The 18,736-nt window shown below is 30.4% G+C and overlaps 1 protein-coding gene across 2 annotated transcripts in view; it reads right to left on the reverse strand.

Moving 5' to 3' along the window:
• Positions 1-13,989: 13,989 nt before the first annotated feature.
• Lk6 (MAPK interacting serine/threonine Lk6 kinase) overlaps positions 13,990-18,736 on the reverse strand; it is a 67,621-nt gene continuing 62,874 nt past the window's right edge. For both annotated transcript variants that reach the window (XM_075289448.1, XM_075289449.1), the window contains one exon: positions 13,990-17,424. In XM_075289448.1, the coding sequence (XP_075145563.1) occupies positions 14,619-17,424 (2,806 nt within the window). In that variant the 3' untranslated portion in view covers positions 13,990-14,618. The remainder of the gene's footprint in view (positions 17,425-18,736) is intronic.

The following is an 18,736-nucleotide window of genomic DNA, read 5'->3' on the forward strand; positions in this document are numbered from 1 at the left end:
GATAGGTGACGCAATTAAATTTGAACCTTTATTTTTCTCTGGATTTTAATTATTTTTTCAGGACAATTGAAAGAATAAATAATTGCCACTTTTACCAATGCCATACGATTCTTTTATCAGCTGATTTTGACTTCTTAAAATTGTAACCAACATATTGAAATTTGTTGTTTTTGTTATCGTGATTCAACCTCCTTATTCAGCCATGGTTCAGAATAAGACAAATAGCACCGTTCGAGAAACCGATAAATTTTGTTAATTATCACAAATTTTTACTGAAAGTCGTTCATTTACACCAAAAGGCCTGCAAAAGAGAGCCGGAGAGAGACTACATTTGACACATATTAGATAGAGAAATTGCAAATTTTTGATAGACATTTTTCCCCCAGTAAAATCTTACAAACCATAGCTTACGTTGCCGGCTGGTTGTTGATAATAAACAAAGCACCAGTACAATGTATATGTTCTGCAACTACAATTGGAAATTTAGAAAAAAAACGGGATTCGTTTTCTGTTTTTAATATTTTAGAATCTTAAACTTTAAATATGCAGATTGTTACTGGATGCCGTTCGCATACTTTCCAGCAATTTTAAGCAAAGAGAGTAAAGTGCACTCTTATTTGTATTTTTATTATTAAATCTCGCACAACAAGAATATATAATTCTTATGATTACAGTACGAGGATAATTCTCTTGCTAGTTTTTACTGGAAAAGTACGTGAACAAACCTAATGCTGTGTCGTTGTAAACTTGAGACGCCAGATGTCGCTGGAAGCAGCGCCTTCTCTCATCAAGGCCTTAGGTGACAGTGTAGCCAATAATTCTTTTGAAAACCGTTACAATTTGCAACTAAAATAAGAAGCGTATAGAATGTACACAGATTTCAAGCATATTCACGATTGGTACAAATATCAAAAAAAATCAACTCACACCAGCGGTAAATATCGTGTACATAAAATTTCGACATGTTTGTTATGAGTGACAATTTTATATGGTCGATATCTACTGCTCACGTTTTTTAGTAATCTCTGACACATTTGAAATTTATATGAAATTATTCTCTAAAGTCATGCCAAACTGTTAATTAGGAACGCTTTCTAATATTTGAAATGTGAAGATCCGAAATAGCTATCTTCTTCTTCTGGTTATCCCTTTCTCCGCTGTTTACTTATGGCTTTTTCTTTTCTTGTAAAAAATGCGCACTTTTTTGCATTTTGTCCGGAAAATGTACTTTTTAGGTTATTTTCTAAAAAAAAAACAGGCAAAAGTGCGAAAATGCTTCGAATTCTGTTGTGAAAATAGCGCCACGCATAGAGGTAAATTACGGGCATTTTCAGCACTGCCAACAAATGAGAGTGCTGAGATTGCCCTGTTTCCTTCTTTGAATTCTTTTCTGCCCGCTGAAATGATAGCATTTTTTTAGGTTGTTGGTAACATTTTAAAAATGCGCATTATGTACAGACAAAATGAAGGCAAAGCACTTTTTTCAGAAAAGAAAACACCATTAGTGTACTCACCTTATCCCCGATTCTTTATGTTTAGAAATTTTTTAAATATTTGCGATTATTTTTGCATTTTATTTATGCTTATTTTATTTTATTATTTACTTTCAAATTTCTGTTCTGATTTTGTTTTTGCCGTTTCGTCCGTTTTCATTATCATTTTTATGAGTGTTCTTTTGTATAAATTTTGTTTGTGTGTGTTTAGGTATAAAACAATATTCGTTATTTTATTTTTAAGACATATCAATTTTTTCACTCGCATTTGTTTTGTGTTCTTTTCGTACATATGAATCGATCTTAAACATTAAAACTTTCGATTATTTCAAGTAATGGATGCGATAGTTTTTTTAATATATTATCATAATCAACAGAGTAGTTAGTGATTGTTTTTTTGTGTTAATGAATTTAGTGTAGTATTGTGATTCATAAGATTTTTTTTTTCGGTTTATTTTAAATTGAAGATAACAAATTTTCCATGGCACAATTATAAAGGATAGATGGACATGACGTTTTGGTTTAATGATTTTCATTTTAAATAAAATTTAATTTGTAAGTCATGTTGATTGATAATGTCTCTCGTAAATTTGGTGTCTTTACAAGGGTGAGGTATGGTATATAATGGAATAAAATATATATTTTTTTAATTTTATTTCTTTGGAAGATTTTATAAAGTTTTTTAAGTTTTTCTCACATAGTCCCGGTATACACCTTTAGTGAAATTACAGCTATCCATAAGATATATGTGGTCATTTTTGTTTTGGCCCGGTGTTATCGATTTAATTTTGTGTCATGAAGTTCTTTAACCATAGTAGCTATGAATTTCTTTTGGATAGCAAACTTATAACTAGAGGTTACACTCGCAATAAAATAAGATCAATAGTGTTCCTTCTACACCGCTACACTGAAAATATTCGTAATTTTGTATATTTAAGTTGAATCTAATTACAAAATGGCTATGACATGAAGAATGCCAATGGTTTCAGAATTAAAATTAAAAATTAAAATTTTTTTTTGTATTTTGAATACAAAACCAGGCGTTATAAATTTGGACCCAAAAAATTAACCTCAAAACCTAAAAAGAAGTGTAGGAAAAATTTTATGGAAAACAATACAAATGTTTTTAATTTTATGTGTAACTTTTTTTCTTATTTTTGGGGCCCATTTACATTATGAAAATATACCCCAATATTTCAAACAAAATGAACTCAACATCCTATTTGGGATGGTCCTTCGTTTTCAACTAGGGTCCCCATTGTCGATTTCTGGGATTTATTTGTTCCGAATAGCAAAAGATTTGTTTATTGCTTGATTGTAGATTTTTTACTGTTTGGTAGAACTCCTGATCATATGGTAGATTTTGCATTTTTTATAAAAAAGAAATAAAATTTTGACAAAATTTTCTATAGAAATAAAATTTTCTATAAGAATGTAAATTTTTCACAAAATTTTCTATAGAAAAAAAAAATTGACAAATTTTGACAAAATTTTCTATAGAAATAAAATTTTGACAAAATTTTCTATAGAAATAAAATTTTGACAAAATTTTCTATAGAAATAAAATTTTGACAAAATTTTCTATAGAAATAAAATTTGGACAAAATTTTCTATAGAAATAAAATTTTGACAAAGTTTTCTAAAGAAATAAAATTTTGACAAAATTTTCTATAGAAATAAAATTTTGACAAAATTTTCTATAGAAATAAAATTTTTACAAAATTTTCTATAGAAACAAATTTTAACAACATTTTCTATAGTAATAACATTTTGACAAAATTTTCTATAGAAATAAAATTTTGACAAAATTTTCTATAGAAAAAAAATTTTGACAACATTTTCTATAGAAATAAAATTTTGACAAAATTTTCCTATAGAAATAAAATTTTGACACCATTTTCTATATAAATAAAATTTTTACAAAATTTCTTATAGAAATAAAATTTTGACAAAATTTTCTATAGAAATAAAGTTTTGAAAAATTTTCTATAGAAATAAAATTTTGACAAAATTTTCTACATAAATAACATTTTAGCAAAATTTTCTATAGAAATAAAATTTTGACAAAATTTTCTACATAAATAACATTTTAGCAAAATTTTCTATAGAAATAAAATTTTGAAAAAATTTTCTATAGAAATAACATTTTAGCAAAATTTTCTATAGAAATAAAATTTTGAAAAAAATTTCTATAGAAATAAAATTTTTACAAAATTTTCTATAGAAATAAAATTTTTACAAAATTTTCTATGGAAATAAAATTTTGACAACATTTTCTATAGAAATACAATTTTGACAAAATTTTCTATAGAAATAAAATTTTGATAAAATTTTCTATAGAAATAAAATGTTGACAAAATTTTCTATAGAAATAAAATTTTGACAAAATTTTCTATAGAAATAAAATTTTGACAAAATTTTTTATAGAAATAAAATTTTGACAAAATTTTCTATAGAAATAAAATTTTGACAAAATTTTCTATAGAAATAAAATTTTGACAAAATTTTCTATAGAAATAAAATTTTGACAAAATTTTCTATAGAAATAAAATTTTGACAAAATTTTCTATAGAAATAAAATTTTGACAAAATTTTCTATAAAACAAAATTTTTAAAAAATAGTTTCTATAGAAATAAAATTTTGCAAAACAAGACTTTTGGTTTAGATTTTTTTTTGTTTTGGTAAAATTTTCTTCAAAATTTGGTAGATAATTTTTGAGAACCGTGTAGGGGAGGCGAGCTTCAAGACATTCTCCTCAACATAGATCCAAAGTGAGCTAACGCAAACATGAAATGATAAGTGTGGACGGCTATTGGTAGGGGTTTGTCCTATGGGCAGAGTCCAAAGTAGGCTAACGCGATTCCAAAGTGAATTAAGCGGCGGAACTTCGGCCGGGGTTGAAATGTTTTACCTTCGGCCGGGGTTTAAAGTCACAAGTTTTTCCTATGGACAGAGTCCAAAGCGGGCTAACGCCATTCCAAAGCGAAATACGTGGCAGGCCTTCGGCAGAGGTTTAAATTTTTTCTATGGACAGATTCCAAAGTGGGCTATCGAAATTCCAAGATGACAAAAGTCGCAGACCTTTGTTCGTTGTTCAAGACTTAGAGACCAAAGTGAGCTAACTCGATCCAACGGTTAGGGTTAATTTTTCGCAATTTTTCGCAAAAACGAAACGTTTTGGGTTCGTTTTTCGTGATTCAGTTAAAACTGTTGGGGCTCATATTCATTATGAAGAATCGCTCCACTTTTTGGGGCTTTGTTTCATTTGGGTTTAGGGGCTCATTTTCCTGGGGCCCATTTTCATAGCGCCACAAACAACAGCGGTATACAATTTTTCACGAATTGTTCTCTAAAATCCGGTATATACCTCTAACGAAATTTTTGCTACCTATAAAAAAGGTTGTTGTTACAAAAAAACTGTATTATCGGCATGTAACAGGTATTTACACAAGATATAAATAAGCTGTCGCTTATTTATTGTGATAATAATAGCCAACACAGTTAGTGTTCGTTTATCGATAGAAACTTTAAATAATAGATAATGACATTCCTATCGATAAATGAACATAGTTATCGATCATTAATTTCCAAATCTTCCAAAATCGAACCTACACAGAAAAAACATATAACTAAAATTTTTCCCATTGATATTTAAAAAAAAATATTCAATTACAATTTTTATTGTTAAAAAAAATTAAATAAAATCAAAATCAATTACAAAACTTATTTGTATCAATTAATAATTTAATCATCTCTGTAACTGAAGACATTTCAATTAAAAATTAAATTTTTAATTGGAAACAAAAAATATTTCTGTGTATTAAACATTTTATAAATCTGAATATGGAAGTTGTGTAGAGGAACCCTACTACGAAATAACAAATATATCATTTTTTTTTGTTTTGTTTTGTTATTGTTTTCTTCATATTATTAATATAGACTTTAGTAAATTTTATAACGAAAACAGAATTACATGCAGTATGATAAATTTGTGTTTTTTTTTTGTTTGTTTTCTTATAGACTTTATTTTTTTTTTTATAATAGCATCACAATACTCGCATCACTTATTTTCTTATAAAGACAATTTGAGTTAATTTTTTGTAGGAGTTTTGGCAATGTGGCCAATATGGATGTGTTAGAGTCACTTATAGGTTTTTATAGTTTCAATTTTCACAATTATTAAAGCATCAGCTTAGAGGGTTGTTGTTGTGATATTTATTCAAATAAAAAAATTAAAAATTTATTTTTAATTCTTTGTGGAGGCCTTAAAAAACAAAAAAAGTTTTCTATTGGCTTTTATCTAATTTTCTTCCCAAAAAGTTAAAAAGTTAACAATATTTTCTAAATGCATAGGGATTTTTGTTATCGAATTTTCGATCGATTAACGACTGTGTTCACATTCTCCCACAAGAAACAAAGGATAACTGTTTTAGGAATTTTCTAAGAACTGCATACAATGCTAAAACGTACAAAAATTTCGACTAGAAAAAAATCGAAAAAGCAAAAAAATGTTAAAGTTGTAATGGTAATTTTTGTAAATATTTTTGACACCCGGTCGATACTGCAGTCATTTGTTACCAAAAATATGTTGGTAATTCATCAACATTTAATTGCTTTCCGAATTATACGAATAGAGATGATTTCAAGCCCGAAGCTTCTAAGTTAGATGATTCATAATATCGATAATGCAGTTAATCTGGTATTTATTTTGATCAAAAATTGTAAACAACCGAAAATATCAACCCAACGACAATAAAGCGTTGTCAAGACTATCGTGTCTGTTCTGGTACACACATGTACAAGTTACGTATGGTGTCACACTTAAAAGGTGTTCTGGCCAACACTATACACCGTCATAGACCTGAAAAATGTACACGAACATTTCTTTTGTGTAGGCTTAGTGTACAGCCATCGTATGCAAAGTTAGAAGTTTTTATAACAAATAAATAACAGATTCTGAAACTTTAATATGTTTTTTATAAATATTTGCAAATTTTATTGGGAAAGTCACTTATATATGTCAGAAACCACGATTTTAAAAATCTATCTAAAATTTGAACCGAAATTTCCTCTGATTGGTGTATAAATTTTGGGGTTGTTTTAATCAGCTGATTTTCAGTGTGTTCGAAAGTATAATGTTGCCACAATTTTTAAAAGTTAACACAAAAAAGTTTTAAGCAAAATTATCTTTGATTTTTGTGAATACTATCCGCTTTCCTAAACATACCAAAGGTCTTTTTGAAAATATAAGGTAATTAAATTATAACTTTTACAAAATCAATGGGCTAAGAAAAGTGAATTTTACCAAATTTATTGCATGAAAAATATGGCATCTTCAATTCTGCAAAGTGTTCTTGGTGCACAAATCACTGAGCAAATTAAAAAAAAACTAACGCCGCCAATATCTTTCTGCACATGGAGGCCGCCACGATAGAAAATTTGTTTGCAATATTATTGTAAATATTTAAGGAATACAAATGAGAAAAACCTTAACAGAATAGTTAATTATGCCCACTATAATTAAATTTCCTTTAATGTATGGATGTTAAAAACTGTTTGACCAAAACCAAAATAAAAACTTCTCCGCCGTCAAAAACAAAAACGAGAACGACACGGCGATCGTTTGTTCATGAGTAACATTGAGGAGGGATAGAAAAAAACAAATCAAAACAGATTTGAAGCATCATGCAATTGTCTCCTTTTTCTTGATAAATTGCTCTTGTCCTTACATTATTCACTACTAACAAAAATCCGGCAGGCATTTTATGGCTTTGAGTTACGCACTTACTTTTAATTTTTTATGTTTATACCGGCAAAATATGTTTTGTTTATAATTTCTGTCTGCAAATAATATGGCTTGCAGAAAAAATCAGCTGTCACATTTTTCGATTAAAAGTCCGAAAAAAGTGTTCACACGTGTGACTCAGAACAACTAACTTTGTGTGTGGTGTGTAGAAAGTGTATAGTGTGATGCACAATGCGGTGTGACCCAGAACAGACATGTATAAGTCGGACGGAATGTCGATAATGCAGTTATGTGTTCCCAAAAAAAAATTGTTTGTAATTCATCAACATTTCGGCCGAAATCCTCGTAAACGAGGATTCCTAGATCTCAGTAAATTTGCAATAGCCAAATATCAGCTGGCTCCTACTAGAGAATTTCAACATAATCACTTTCAAAATCCTCTATACTGCCTTGTACAACTGTGGTTTTAGTACTAAAAATGCGCTTTGTGCAACCCTTCCCCAATTTTCCTTGTAGATGAATGAGTGCGTGTGCACATACGGGTTTGTGTTTGTATTGATATATTTACAAACTACTGTTAAGTCCTCAAATCTACGAATTCTCGTTATTTTTCCAGTCTGAACACTTGAGATTTTGTTCTAAATAGAGATTTCGAGCTTGTGTCGATAACATAGTTATGAGTTCCTCAAATATTTTAGTAATTTATGATCATTTATTTACTTTTATAGCATGAGAAGATAAGTTATTTCCAGCCCGGAATGCTTTAATTTCAAGGATTACATATCGATAATTTTTTTGGGTGTATTCCTATCGAGCGAAAAAATTCATCGAAAATATCGATCTAACAACAATTTCGTTAGCAAAAATGTTTTTTGAGGGCAGCAAAAATTTTGTTTGGGGTGCATACCGGCCTTTAAGCATGAAAGGTGTAAACGATCCACCAACGATTTTTGACTTGTAAAGGTCTCTAACAAAAATTGTAAGCAACCGATAAATGATCTTACTTGAAATTTTCGCTAGAAAAAATTGCTCTACCAAGCCGAACACAGTCACGCATACATTTCTACTTAATGCACTTTACAGACTATCAGTTATTCCGGACGGAATGTCGGTGTTTGTAAAGAATCTTACAGTGTGTCGGATCGATACGACTTGTCGGCGATGTCTAAATAATCGGTAAATGTATTATCGATCCCATAAACATGCAGCAGTATCGATTATGCCTTCGGACTTAACTTATAATGTGCACAATATATGGGATATGTTCGTCACGAGCACTGTCGTCCTGAATAACAAATAGTCTGTAAAGCGCATAAACACAACATTAGCAACATAATGGAGACACTCGATAACAAAAATATGAAGCGAAAATCGTAAATAGCTTGCAGGTACTCTTTTGGAAATAATTTTAAATATTTCAACTCATTACTAGGACCAATCCATTTATTTTTCATCTTTTGTATATTTGTATTCGATGTTTAAAATAAAACATAGTACCTGCCTTTAATAACCATGAAGATGAAGATAAATAGTTTTTAATATGTACAAAACTAAAAGTCGACTAATTGCCATGCCAGTCAAATTTTTAATTCCGTTATGAATGTTCAACATGATAAAATTATATTTTACACGATTTTTTTGTTCACACGATTTTTCTGGAAATATATAATTGTAATATCACATGGACGAGAGATTTTGGGTTTTCATGTTTTTGAAATGTTGATTTATTTTTTTTTTTGTTTTTGCACATATAGCAGATAGACTTGGTATTTAGGTTTAACAATTAGAATTTAGACAAAGCTTAAGATAAAATTTTTAGTTATAAAAACTTTTTAAACTTTGATCTCTCTATCATTTTTGTAGAGAAAAAAAAACTAATTTTTTGTTGTATAGAAGTAGAAAGGAAAGTTTTGCATAAATATAAGCTTTTATTTACACATTCTAAAAGCTTCTTTTGCGTTATAAAGAGTTAGAGTGAAGGTATAGATTAGGGTAAAATTAAACTAAATATTAAAAATAACAATTTCCATAGACGGGTTTTCACAAAGTGATGTTGTGTTTGATTTCTTGATTTGTTATAAGCCAAATACTTCAAAATTAATAAAAATATCGATCAAATTATCATATTAATAATTTTGGTTTTAATTTTAATATTGGATTCAGATACCAAATAAGTGTGTAAATATAACCATAGCGATAGGCGGTAGGCGAAACATTTTTGCCGCAACGGCAAATACAATAAGCTTGACGGCGAATAATTCCCTTTTTCACGTTTCCTAGCGGTTTTGTTGTCAATACAGCAGGCTTTGACAATATTAAACAATGAAGTTGAATAAAAACATACAATGGCTTGTTATTTGTTGAGTTATTTCAAGAAAAAATAATCTACACGTGTCCAGGCAACAGCAATTCCTAGTGGTGAGTTAAAAAAATTGATAAGCGATGGCAACACTATACCAGTTTTCGCCAAGGAGTTAGAATAAGTTTTAATTTAGCGACACGCCGCTAGCCGTCACGGTATTTCGTCGCGGATTTTGGGCTTCCCATAAGAAATACACGTAAATAAGTGTTCGCCTACCGCCTATCGCTATGGTTATATTTACACACTAAAGAAAGTAAGTTTCTTATGTTTTTATAAACTGATTTTTTTATTAAGTAAGCAGTTCAAAAGAAGGAAAACCACTAGTGATAAAAATATCAAATATTTTCTTTTCCAATTAAAACATTTAATTGATTTTGAAAAAATGTCCATTTAAAATATGATTTTATTAAAAAATAAAATTCAATCACAAAAAATACTAGAAGAATTAAAAATTTAATCAATTAATTTCGTGATTGAAGCTACAAAATATTATTTTTTTGCATGGTTTTTAAGCGTGGGTAGTGATGAGAAAATTTTGAGAAATTCTCCGAAAAATACTTGGACCAATCTGAGAATGTGGCCTTGGCAAGTTTGCCCTATCTAGGGTATTTAATCAAAACGAAAGGAACTTCTCTAGCAAGAAGTTAACTACCCATGGAAACTTAGTGTCTGAAATTAAAGAAGGAGCGCGACAGGAGAACGACATCTTTGAATTCTATGCTGAAATACCATATGGGGATGGATTCCTAACTTGAGAATAGCTATTGAAGTGGGACAACATGCGGGCTAAGCAGTCTACCAACTACGAGACACGTTCCGCCATCTATTTATCTTTCTTTTCAAAAAGGTCACAATCGACTTTTAATAGGTTTCAAAGGCCCACAATTCAACTCAACGACTTCAAAAGTTCGACTTCGAAGATCTATTTTTTGTTTCTTTCAAAAAAGTAATATTCAAGGTCGACTAATCGACTTTTGATATATTTGAAAATCTGGTCAAATCGTCTAATCAACTTTTGAATAAATAATTCGAAATGTGTGTCGAAAATCACAACGTCGAAAGTCGAATTTCCTATGATTTCTAAAGACGAAAAAGCCGAATTCCACTTTTTTGAAAATTGTGAATAAATCGAAAAGCCTATTTTTCTATTTTTAGAAAGTTTGTAAGTCTACTTTTTGATTCTCATTATAATCTCTATGTCAAGGGCAACTTATCGACATTTGATATGTTTGATTTTGGTAGCGACCAGAATTTGACTAAACCACATAAAAATAAAAATAAATTAAAAATCGAATCTAAAAGACAACTTTTCCAAATTCAGAAAAAAATTTAAGATAATTTTTTTCATATTATGAAAAAAAAACGAACGAAAAGTTGGCTTTTCAAAATTTAGAAAAAGTCGGCAAGTCCACCTTTTTCATTCTCATTACAATCGCTATAGCAATCTCGGTTACCACTCGAGTCAAAAATAATCAACCAAAATTTGGTGCCAATTTTACCAAAAAACTACCAAACAAAGTCTTATTTTTATTGATATAGAAAATTTTCTCAAAAGTTATTTCTATAGAAAGATTTTCTCAAAATTTTATTTCTATAGAAAATTTTCTCAAAAATTTATTTCTATAGAAAATTTTGCCACAATGTTATTTCTATAGAAAATTTTGCCAAAATTTTATTTTAATAGAAAATTTTGCCAAAATTTTATTTCTATAGAAAATTTTGCCAAAATTTTATTTCTATAGAAAGATTTTTTCAAAATTGTATTTCTATAGAAAATTTTCTCAAAAATTTATTTCTATAGATTTTTTTTTATTGCTATAGAAAATTTTGCCAAACTTTTATTTCTATAGAAAATTTTGCCAAACTTTTATTTCTATAGAAAATTTTGCCAAAATTTTATTTCTATAGAAAGATTTTACCAAAATTTTATTTCTATAGAAAATTTTACCAAAATTTTATTTCTATAGAATTTTTTTCAAAATTTTATTCTATAGAAAGATTTTCTCAAAATTTTATTTCTATAGAAAATTTTGTAAACATTTTATTTCTATAGATTTTTTTTTATTGCTATAGAAAATTTTGCCAAAATTTTATTTCTATAGAAAATTTTGCCAAAATTTTATTTCTATAGAAAAATTTGCCAAAATTTTATTTCTATAGAAAATTTTGCCAAAATTTTATTTCTATAGAAAATTTTGTCAAAATTTTATTTCTATAGAAAGATTTTCTCAAAATTTTATTTCTATAGAAAATTTTCTCAAAATTTTATTTCTATAGAAAATTTTCTCAAAATTTTATTTCTATAGAAAATTTTCTCAAAATTTTATTTCTATAGAAAATTTTCTCAAAATTTTATTTCTATAGAAAATTTTCTCAAAATTTTATTTCTATAGAAAATTTTCACAAAATTTTTATTTCTATAGAAAATTTTGTCAAAATTTTATTTCTGTAGAAAGATTTTATCAAAATGTTATTTCTATAGAAATTTTTTTCAAAATTTTATTTCTATAGAAATTTTTCTCAGAATTTTATTTCTATAGAAAATTTTGTCAAAATTTTATTTCTATAGAAAATTTTCTCAAAATTTTATTTCTATAGATTTTTTTTTTCAAAATTTTTATTTCTATACAAAATTTTATTTCTATAAGAAATTTTCTCAAAATTTTATTTCTATAGAAAATTTTGTCAACATGTTATTGCTATACGAAAATCTCTAGTTTTTTTTTTTGTTTCTATAAAAAATTTGTGAAATAAACCTTAGTTGGAGAGGAATATTTTGCAAAATCTACCAAAATCTTAAGAATTATACCAATCTACCAAACAGTAAAAAATCTAATATTTTTGGTAGAATTCTACCAACTATGGCAACCGTGCGATTTGCAATGCATCATTCAGATTGTTAAATTCCTATAAAAGAGAAAAAGTCTTTTTGTATAGAAAACTGTAAACTAGGACATATAGAAACGACTTCTAACAAAAAAAAAAAACTCGAAGGAGAATATGAGTCGAAAGTCGCAACGTTAATCGACGACTTTCCTATTATAACAAACGTCGAGTTTTCCAAATTTGGAAAAAATCAAAATCCACTTTTTTTCATATTTGGAAAAATTCGGTAAATTCTCCTTCTCAATCCCTATGGCAATTCATCACTAAGGGTATTAAAAGTCCTATAAAAAAATATACACCTAGACCTCGGTTTGCGTTGTTTCGAAGTTGCGTCGCTGTTGAATTAGTACTTTTTTCACTTTGCGTCGTTAGATTTTCAAAGTTGCGTTATTATCTATCTCCAATGTTTGCATAGTTTGCAATAGAAACTCATAATTCACTTTGCGTCGTTTCAGTTTGCGTCCGTATCTGCGACGCAAAGCGAGGTCTAGGTGTATAACTTTTATATAGAAAATCCCAAATTAGGAGACATAGGATATCTCTCAAGGTATTTATTTAGGAATGGTTATATATGCAAAAGTCGTCTTATCCAAATTTCGAAAAAATCAAAGAATAATGAAAACAACGAAAAACTGGCTTTTCAAAATGTAGGAAAAAATCGATCGAAGTTCACTTTTTCATACTCATTAGCAATCCCTATGGCAATTCATTATTACGAGTATCAAAAGTCCTATAAAAGTGGAAAATTCTTTTTATATAGAAAAACTAAACTAGGACATATAGAAACGATTTCTATTAAAAAAAACGTAGACTTTCCTATGACAGCAAAAGTCCACTTTTTCAAATTAAAAAAAAATCAAAGACCACTTTTTTATACTATGAAAAAAAAAATAGAAAAGCTGAATTTTCAAAATTTAGAAAAAGTCGGTTATTCGACTTTTTATTATAAAGATACTTTTTATATAGAAAAAGAGAAGACTAAGACAAATAGAATATCTCCCATGATGTTTGTTTAAGAATGATTATGTTTTAAAAATAGCCCCATTATCAGTCGATACTGTGTTAAGCTCATTGTTTGATTAACCAAGAATTCATTATTCCTAGTGAGAAATCCCTATAAAATTTAGTTGTTTTTTATATATAAAGAGAAATAAACTAGCACAGATCTTTTCGTATATCTCCCAGGGTGTTTATTTAAAACCGGAAGTTAGTTTTTTTAGAAATTACTAATTGTTTAAATCATTCAAAAATTCATTCAAAAATTTTAAACATTTAAAATTTTCTATATAAGCAAAATTCCATCCAAAGTGTTAACCCACTATGAGTTTGATATATATATTTTTTTTCGAATACAAATGAAAATGATAATGGTGTATTGAGTGTTGAGTGAAGCCCACATATATGAGGGATGAAAAATAAATAAAAACAATTGGAAGTTTTTTTTTTGTTTTCCTTGGTTGTTCTTTTTTTGTTGTTGGCAATACAAAGAATTAACAGGTAATTCTTTTTTTGCAACATTTTTTTTATTCGACATAATTTTGTTGTTTTGAAATTTTTGTTGTTGTTGTAATTTTCTAAACAATAGAAACATCATATTATATTTCGTTTTCATTTTTTTAAAGCTTTTTAAAACAAGAGCTTTTCTTCTTCAATAATGTGTGTGTGTTGTTGTTTTTTTAATGTGACTTTTAGCTTTCTTCATGTAAGTAGTCGTAGTTAAAGCTTAAACTCCTTTTTGTTTCATCGTGTATTCTTCATCGTTCTTCATTAAATTTTTTAAATAAATATATAGTAATATATGTATAATAGACAATCTTTTTTTCACTTTCAAACAAAATTATAATATGTGTGTGTGTGTATGGTAAAAAAATAGTAGAAAAATATATGGCGGAAATTGTTGTTGTTGTTAAAGGAAATTTTGAAGAAAAAAAAATCACCCTTTTCGTAGTAGTAGTTGTAGTTGTAAACATCTTTATAATCTTCGTTTAATCCATATCGAAGACTTAGACATCTAACTCTAACTTTAACTCCTGCTGTTGCTGTTGCTTTTCCCTCTCCTCCTACATCATTGTTGATGGCTTCAAAACCATTGTCTTTATAGCCATTTTCCTCATGTCAGGAAAGTAATAGCTAGCCACTGGCTGTAGCTTGTTGCCGTTGCTGGCGATGATGATGCTGATGCTGATAGTTAGCATTACGTTGATTGCTATAATGATTAGGAAGTTGATTTTGTGAATAATATGGTGGAGATGAGGACATGGCCATCTCATAACCATTTATTCCGCCGCCACCTCCTCCTCCATTACGCTGCATACGCCTTTGTAACAATAAACTTTCAGTGGTTGGCGAGAGGCCTATATTAATTGGAGATGAACTATTATAGGACGAATCATAGGAACCTATGGCAAAACCTTGTATGTTTTCCGTACGATATGGAATTCGTCCAGAGCCAATGCGTTGTGTAGCTGATCCAACAGGCTGTTGTTGTTGTTGATAGTTGCGATACATAGGGGTCATTTGTGATTCTTCCGAATGACATTTACGCTGATACGAGGACCCATTGTTGTTGTTGTTGTTGTTAAAGGATCCTTGATTATTTTGTTTGGTACGTACCGAGGCATGGATACAATCATTACGCCAATTGCGAATTTCAGAATTATCACCACCACTACCACTACTAGGTGGTGAGAATTTATGACCAAATACTTGATATTCATTATCCGAAGGTGGTGTACCACCACCACTGCTGCCACCACCACTATGGGCACGTGCCTGCTGGCGGTAACAATAACTGGGTAACATATAGGGATTACAGCGATTTGCTATATGTTGCTGTTGGGAGCCATAACGAGGGAAATTTCCCATCAATTGCTGATGATGATGGTCGTTTTGATATCCAAAGCCCCCATTACCGCTGCCGCCACCAATGCCTCCATTACCAATACCATTGGGATTACTGCGATATTTAGTGTTTGTACGATGATATGCATGATTGTCCAAGTTTTTGAAATTCTTCAGAGCATTAGTCTTTTGCTGCTGCTGTTGGCTGTTATGATTATTATTACGTTCTCTCCAATTCTCCAAAGGTTTTGGTTCTTGTGGCTTATTACTGATATAGCGTTTATTTTGGCCTTGGCTATTGCCAGATTTTTGGCGCTGTTGCCTGGAATAGGCGTGGAATTGTATGGGCTTTTTGAAAACTACATCCTCATCATCTTCAATATTATTAACTGGGCGTTGTTTAATGGTATTTAATTGAATTTTACCATGATCCATGCCGTCATCTTCGTCCTCCTCATCGTCATCCTCTTCCTCCTCATCAGCATCTTCCAATTCAGCATCGTAATTGTGATAGGAATCATCATTTTCAAAGTATACATTGCGTTGGCCAAACAATGGTGATGATCCTTGTCTTTTCTCCAAAGAATTTTTACCATTGGTAGATGTCTTTAAAATCGATGTACTCGGAGATGTGCTATTGGGGACTTTGGTCTTTATCACATTCTCCTCTATGGAATTTTCAATATCATTATCCTTTTTAAGTGGTGGGTTTTTAGTTGTTTTTGTATTAAACAACATAGTAGTAGTAGGTACAGTAACTGTTGGTACGGCATCGTTTCCTTTAACCACATTTCCATTTGCTTGAGAGGGATCGGCAATTTTATTTTTATTCTTTTTTAAGGCTTTCTTCTTCTTCCTTTTACGTTGTTGTTGTTGTTTATTTTTAATAACTTCGTCGTCATCGTATTTATTATTATTATTATCATCATCTTCGTCATCAACTACTAGTAGTTCTTGGTTACCTTGGTTACCAACCTCTTTATCATTGCAATTGATTTGATCAATTTTATTGCCAGTCTCATTATTTACTTCAGGTAGCATTGCCTTTAAATCACTGATACTTTCCAATATATCGGTATTAATTGATTGCTGTTGTTGCTTTTGTTTCTTTTTCTTTAGACGATGCTGTTGTTGCTGCTGCTGCTGGGGCTGCTGTTGTTTATTGGAATAATTAAAAAGTTCAACATCTTCTTCTTTTATAAAATCCATATTCCAATCATTGGCTGCACTATGATAGGCATCATCATCATCATTATTTCCATAGTTATCTTTATATACTTCGAGATGATCACTTGATGAATCCTCAAAATCGTGGATCCATGAGTCTTTTTGGAAAATACCATCATCATCTTCATCATCATCGTTGTCAACAATACCTCCTTGATTACGGCTTTGGCCACCTAAATTCTTCTCTTCTATCTCTAAATATAACTCAGCCTCAGATGAACTACCAACGGGGCCCTTATTCGGCTGATTTAGGGAATTCTCTTTAATATCACCATTATTTTGCTTGCCATAGTTCTCCTTTTTCTGGTCATTCTCATCGTCATCATAATCATACCAATAACTCGAGAGTTTTTGATTATCATCCATGGAAGAATCTATGGGCTTCTTTTGGTTATCACCACCACCACCATCACCATTATCATTTCGTTCCTTCTCTAGATTTTCCACAATATCACCAACACCACTGCTAACATTCTCATCTTCTTCCTCATTATGGGTATTCAATGGTGAAAAATTCATTGATGATGTATTGTAAATTCTAGAAGATTTATTACATGGCACTGTGGGAATGCAATTTATACCACCACCTCCATCACTGCCACGTGATGTTGAAGAATTGGCCGCATAATTATTAATCGATTGTTGTATATGCAATGGCGATGGTCGCTGACGTTGGCTCTTCGAACGATGAGCCTTAAACGGTTGCAGTTCGATATGTTCCAAGGATTTATCACCAATTTGTGAAGATTGATAGATATTGGGTCGTTCCATCATATAATCGTAACGCATAGAGAAATGTTGTAGTATAACACGCTTCACAGCCATGGCGGATTCGGCAAAACGTGAAATTTCACGTGCCGATTTATTGCTAAAATTAGAGAATATTCAATAATGAGAATAGTTCCATAGCGGTTGTAGCGTAATTTTATACTAGTATAAGAAATGGTCGGGGAACTATGACTATCATATAGGCGGTGTGGCCTAATATTTCTATACGGGAAGACTTGGTTGATTACGAAGTTACTTTAATTTCAATAGTTCACTTAAAAATAAATCTGCCATCTGTAAGGTTAAAAACTTGAAATTTTGATCTGAAGAAGCTAACTTGATCTGGTATTTTTACACTTTTCCAATAGGTGAGTTATAATGCCTTCAGATATATTCTTGTCCAGAGTTAAATTCTAAAACTATCTTACGATATTCGCTTGGTGTTTAGAATCATGCTACAGCCTCCAAATATCTGTCTATCATTGAGACCCCAAATAAAGGCATCTTTCGTTTTTGGCATCACGAATGTCTCAAACTGGTATTTTAAATCCGATTTGTCTGTAATTTAGGTTAGGTATAGTGGCAACCGTAATTTCAGGCTCACTTGGGACTATTCAGTCCATTGTGATACCACAAGTGGTAAACTTCTATCTCGCTCTCTCTCTCTCTGGGACACTGACTACTGTTCGATTCTATGTTTAGCTCAATGGCAAGGGACCTCCTTTTTATAGCCGAGTCCGAACGACGATCCACATTGCAGTGAAACCACTTAGAAAAGCTTTGAAACCCTCAGAAATGTCACAGCATTACTGAGGTGGGATAATCCACCGCTGAAAAACTTTTTGGTGTTCGGTCGAAGCAGGAATCGAATCCACGACCTTGTGTATGCAAGACGGACATGCTAACCATTGCACCACGGTGGCTCCCGTGGTAGATAGCCTTTGAAGCACTCAGAAATGTCACCAGCATTACTTTTCGCATTCACCATCAAAATTTTCCACTTCAGAATATTCCGTATATGAAATGTTAGGAGTAACATTCATTCCAGATTTTTGGGTTAGGTTAGGTGACAGCCCCATGTATCAGGCTCACTTAGACTATTCAATCCATTGTGATACCACAGTGGTGAACTTCTCTCTTATCACTGAGTACTGCCCGATTCCATATTAAGCTCAATGAAAAGGGAACTCCTTTTTATAGCCGAGTCCGAACGGCGTTCCACATTGCAGTGAAGTGCACTTAGAGAAGCTTTGAAACACTCTGAAATGTCATCAGCATTACTGAGGTGGGATAATCCACCGCTGAAAAACTTTGCAACGCGGGCATGCTTAACCATTGCACCACGGTGGCTGGGTTGGGTTTGATATTTGATCAAAATTAAAAAAAATCTCTTTGTAGGCGAATTTAGTCGC

Source organism: Haematobia irritans, chromosome 1 (genome assembly GCF_050003625.1).
Source record: "Haematobia irritans isolate KBUSLIRL chromosome 1, ASM5000362v1, whole genome shotgun sequence".
Classification (NCBI taxonomy): domain Eukaryota; kingdom Metazoa; phylum Arthropoda; class Insecta; order Diptera; family Muscidae; genus Haematobia; species Haematobia irritans.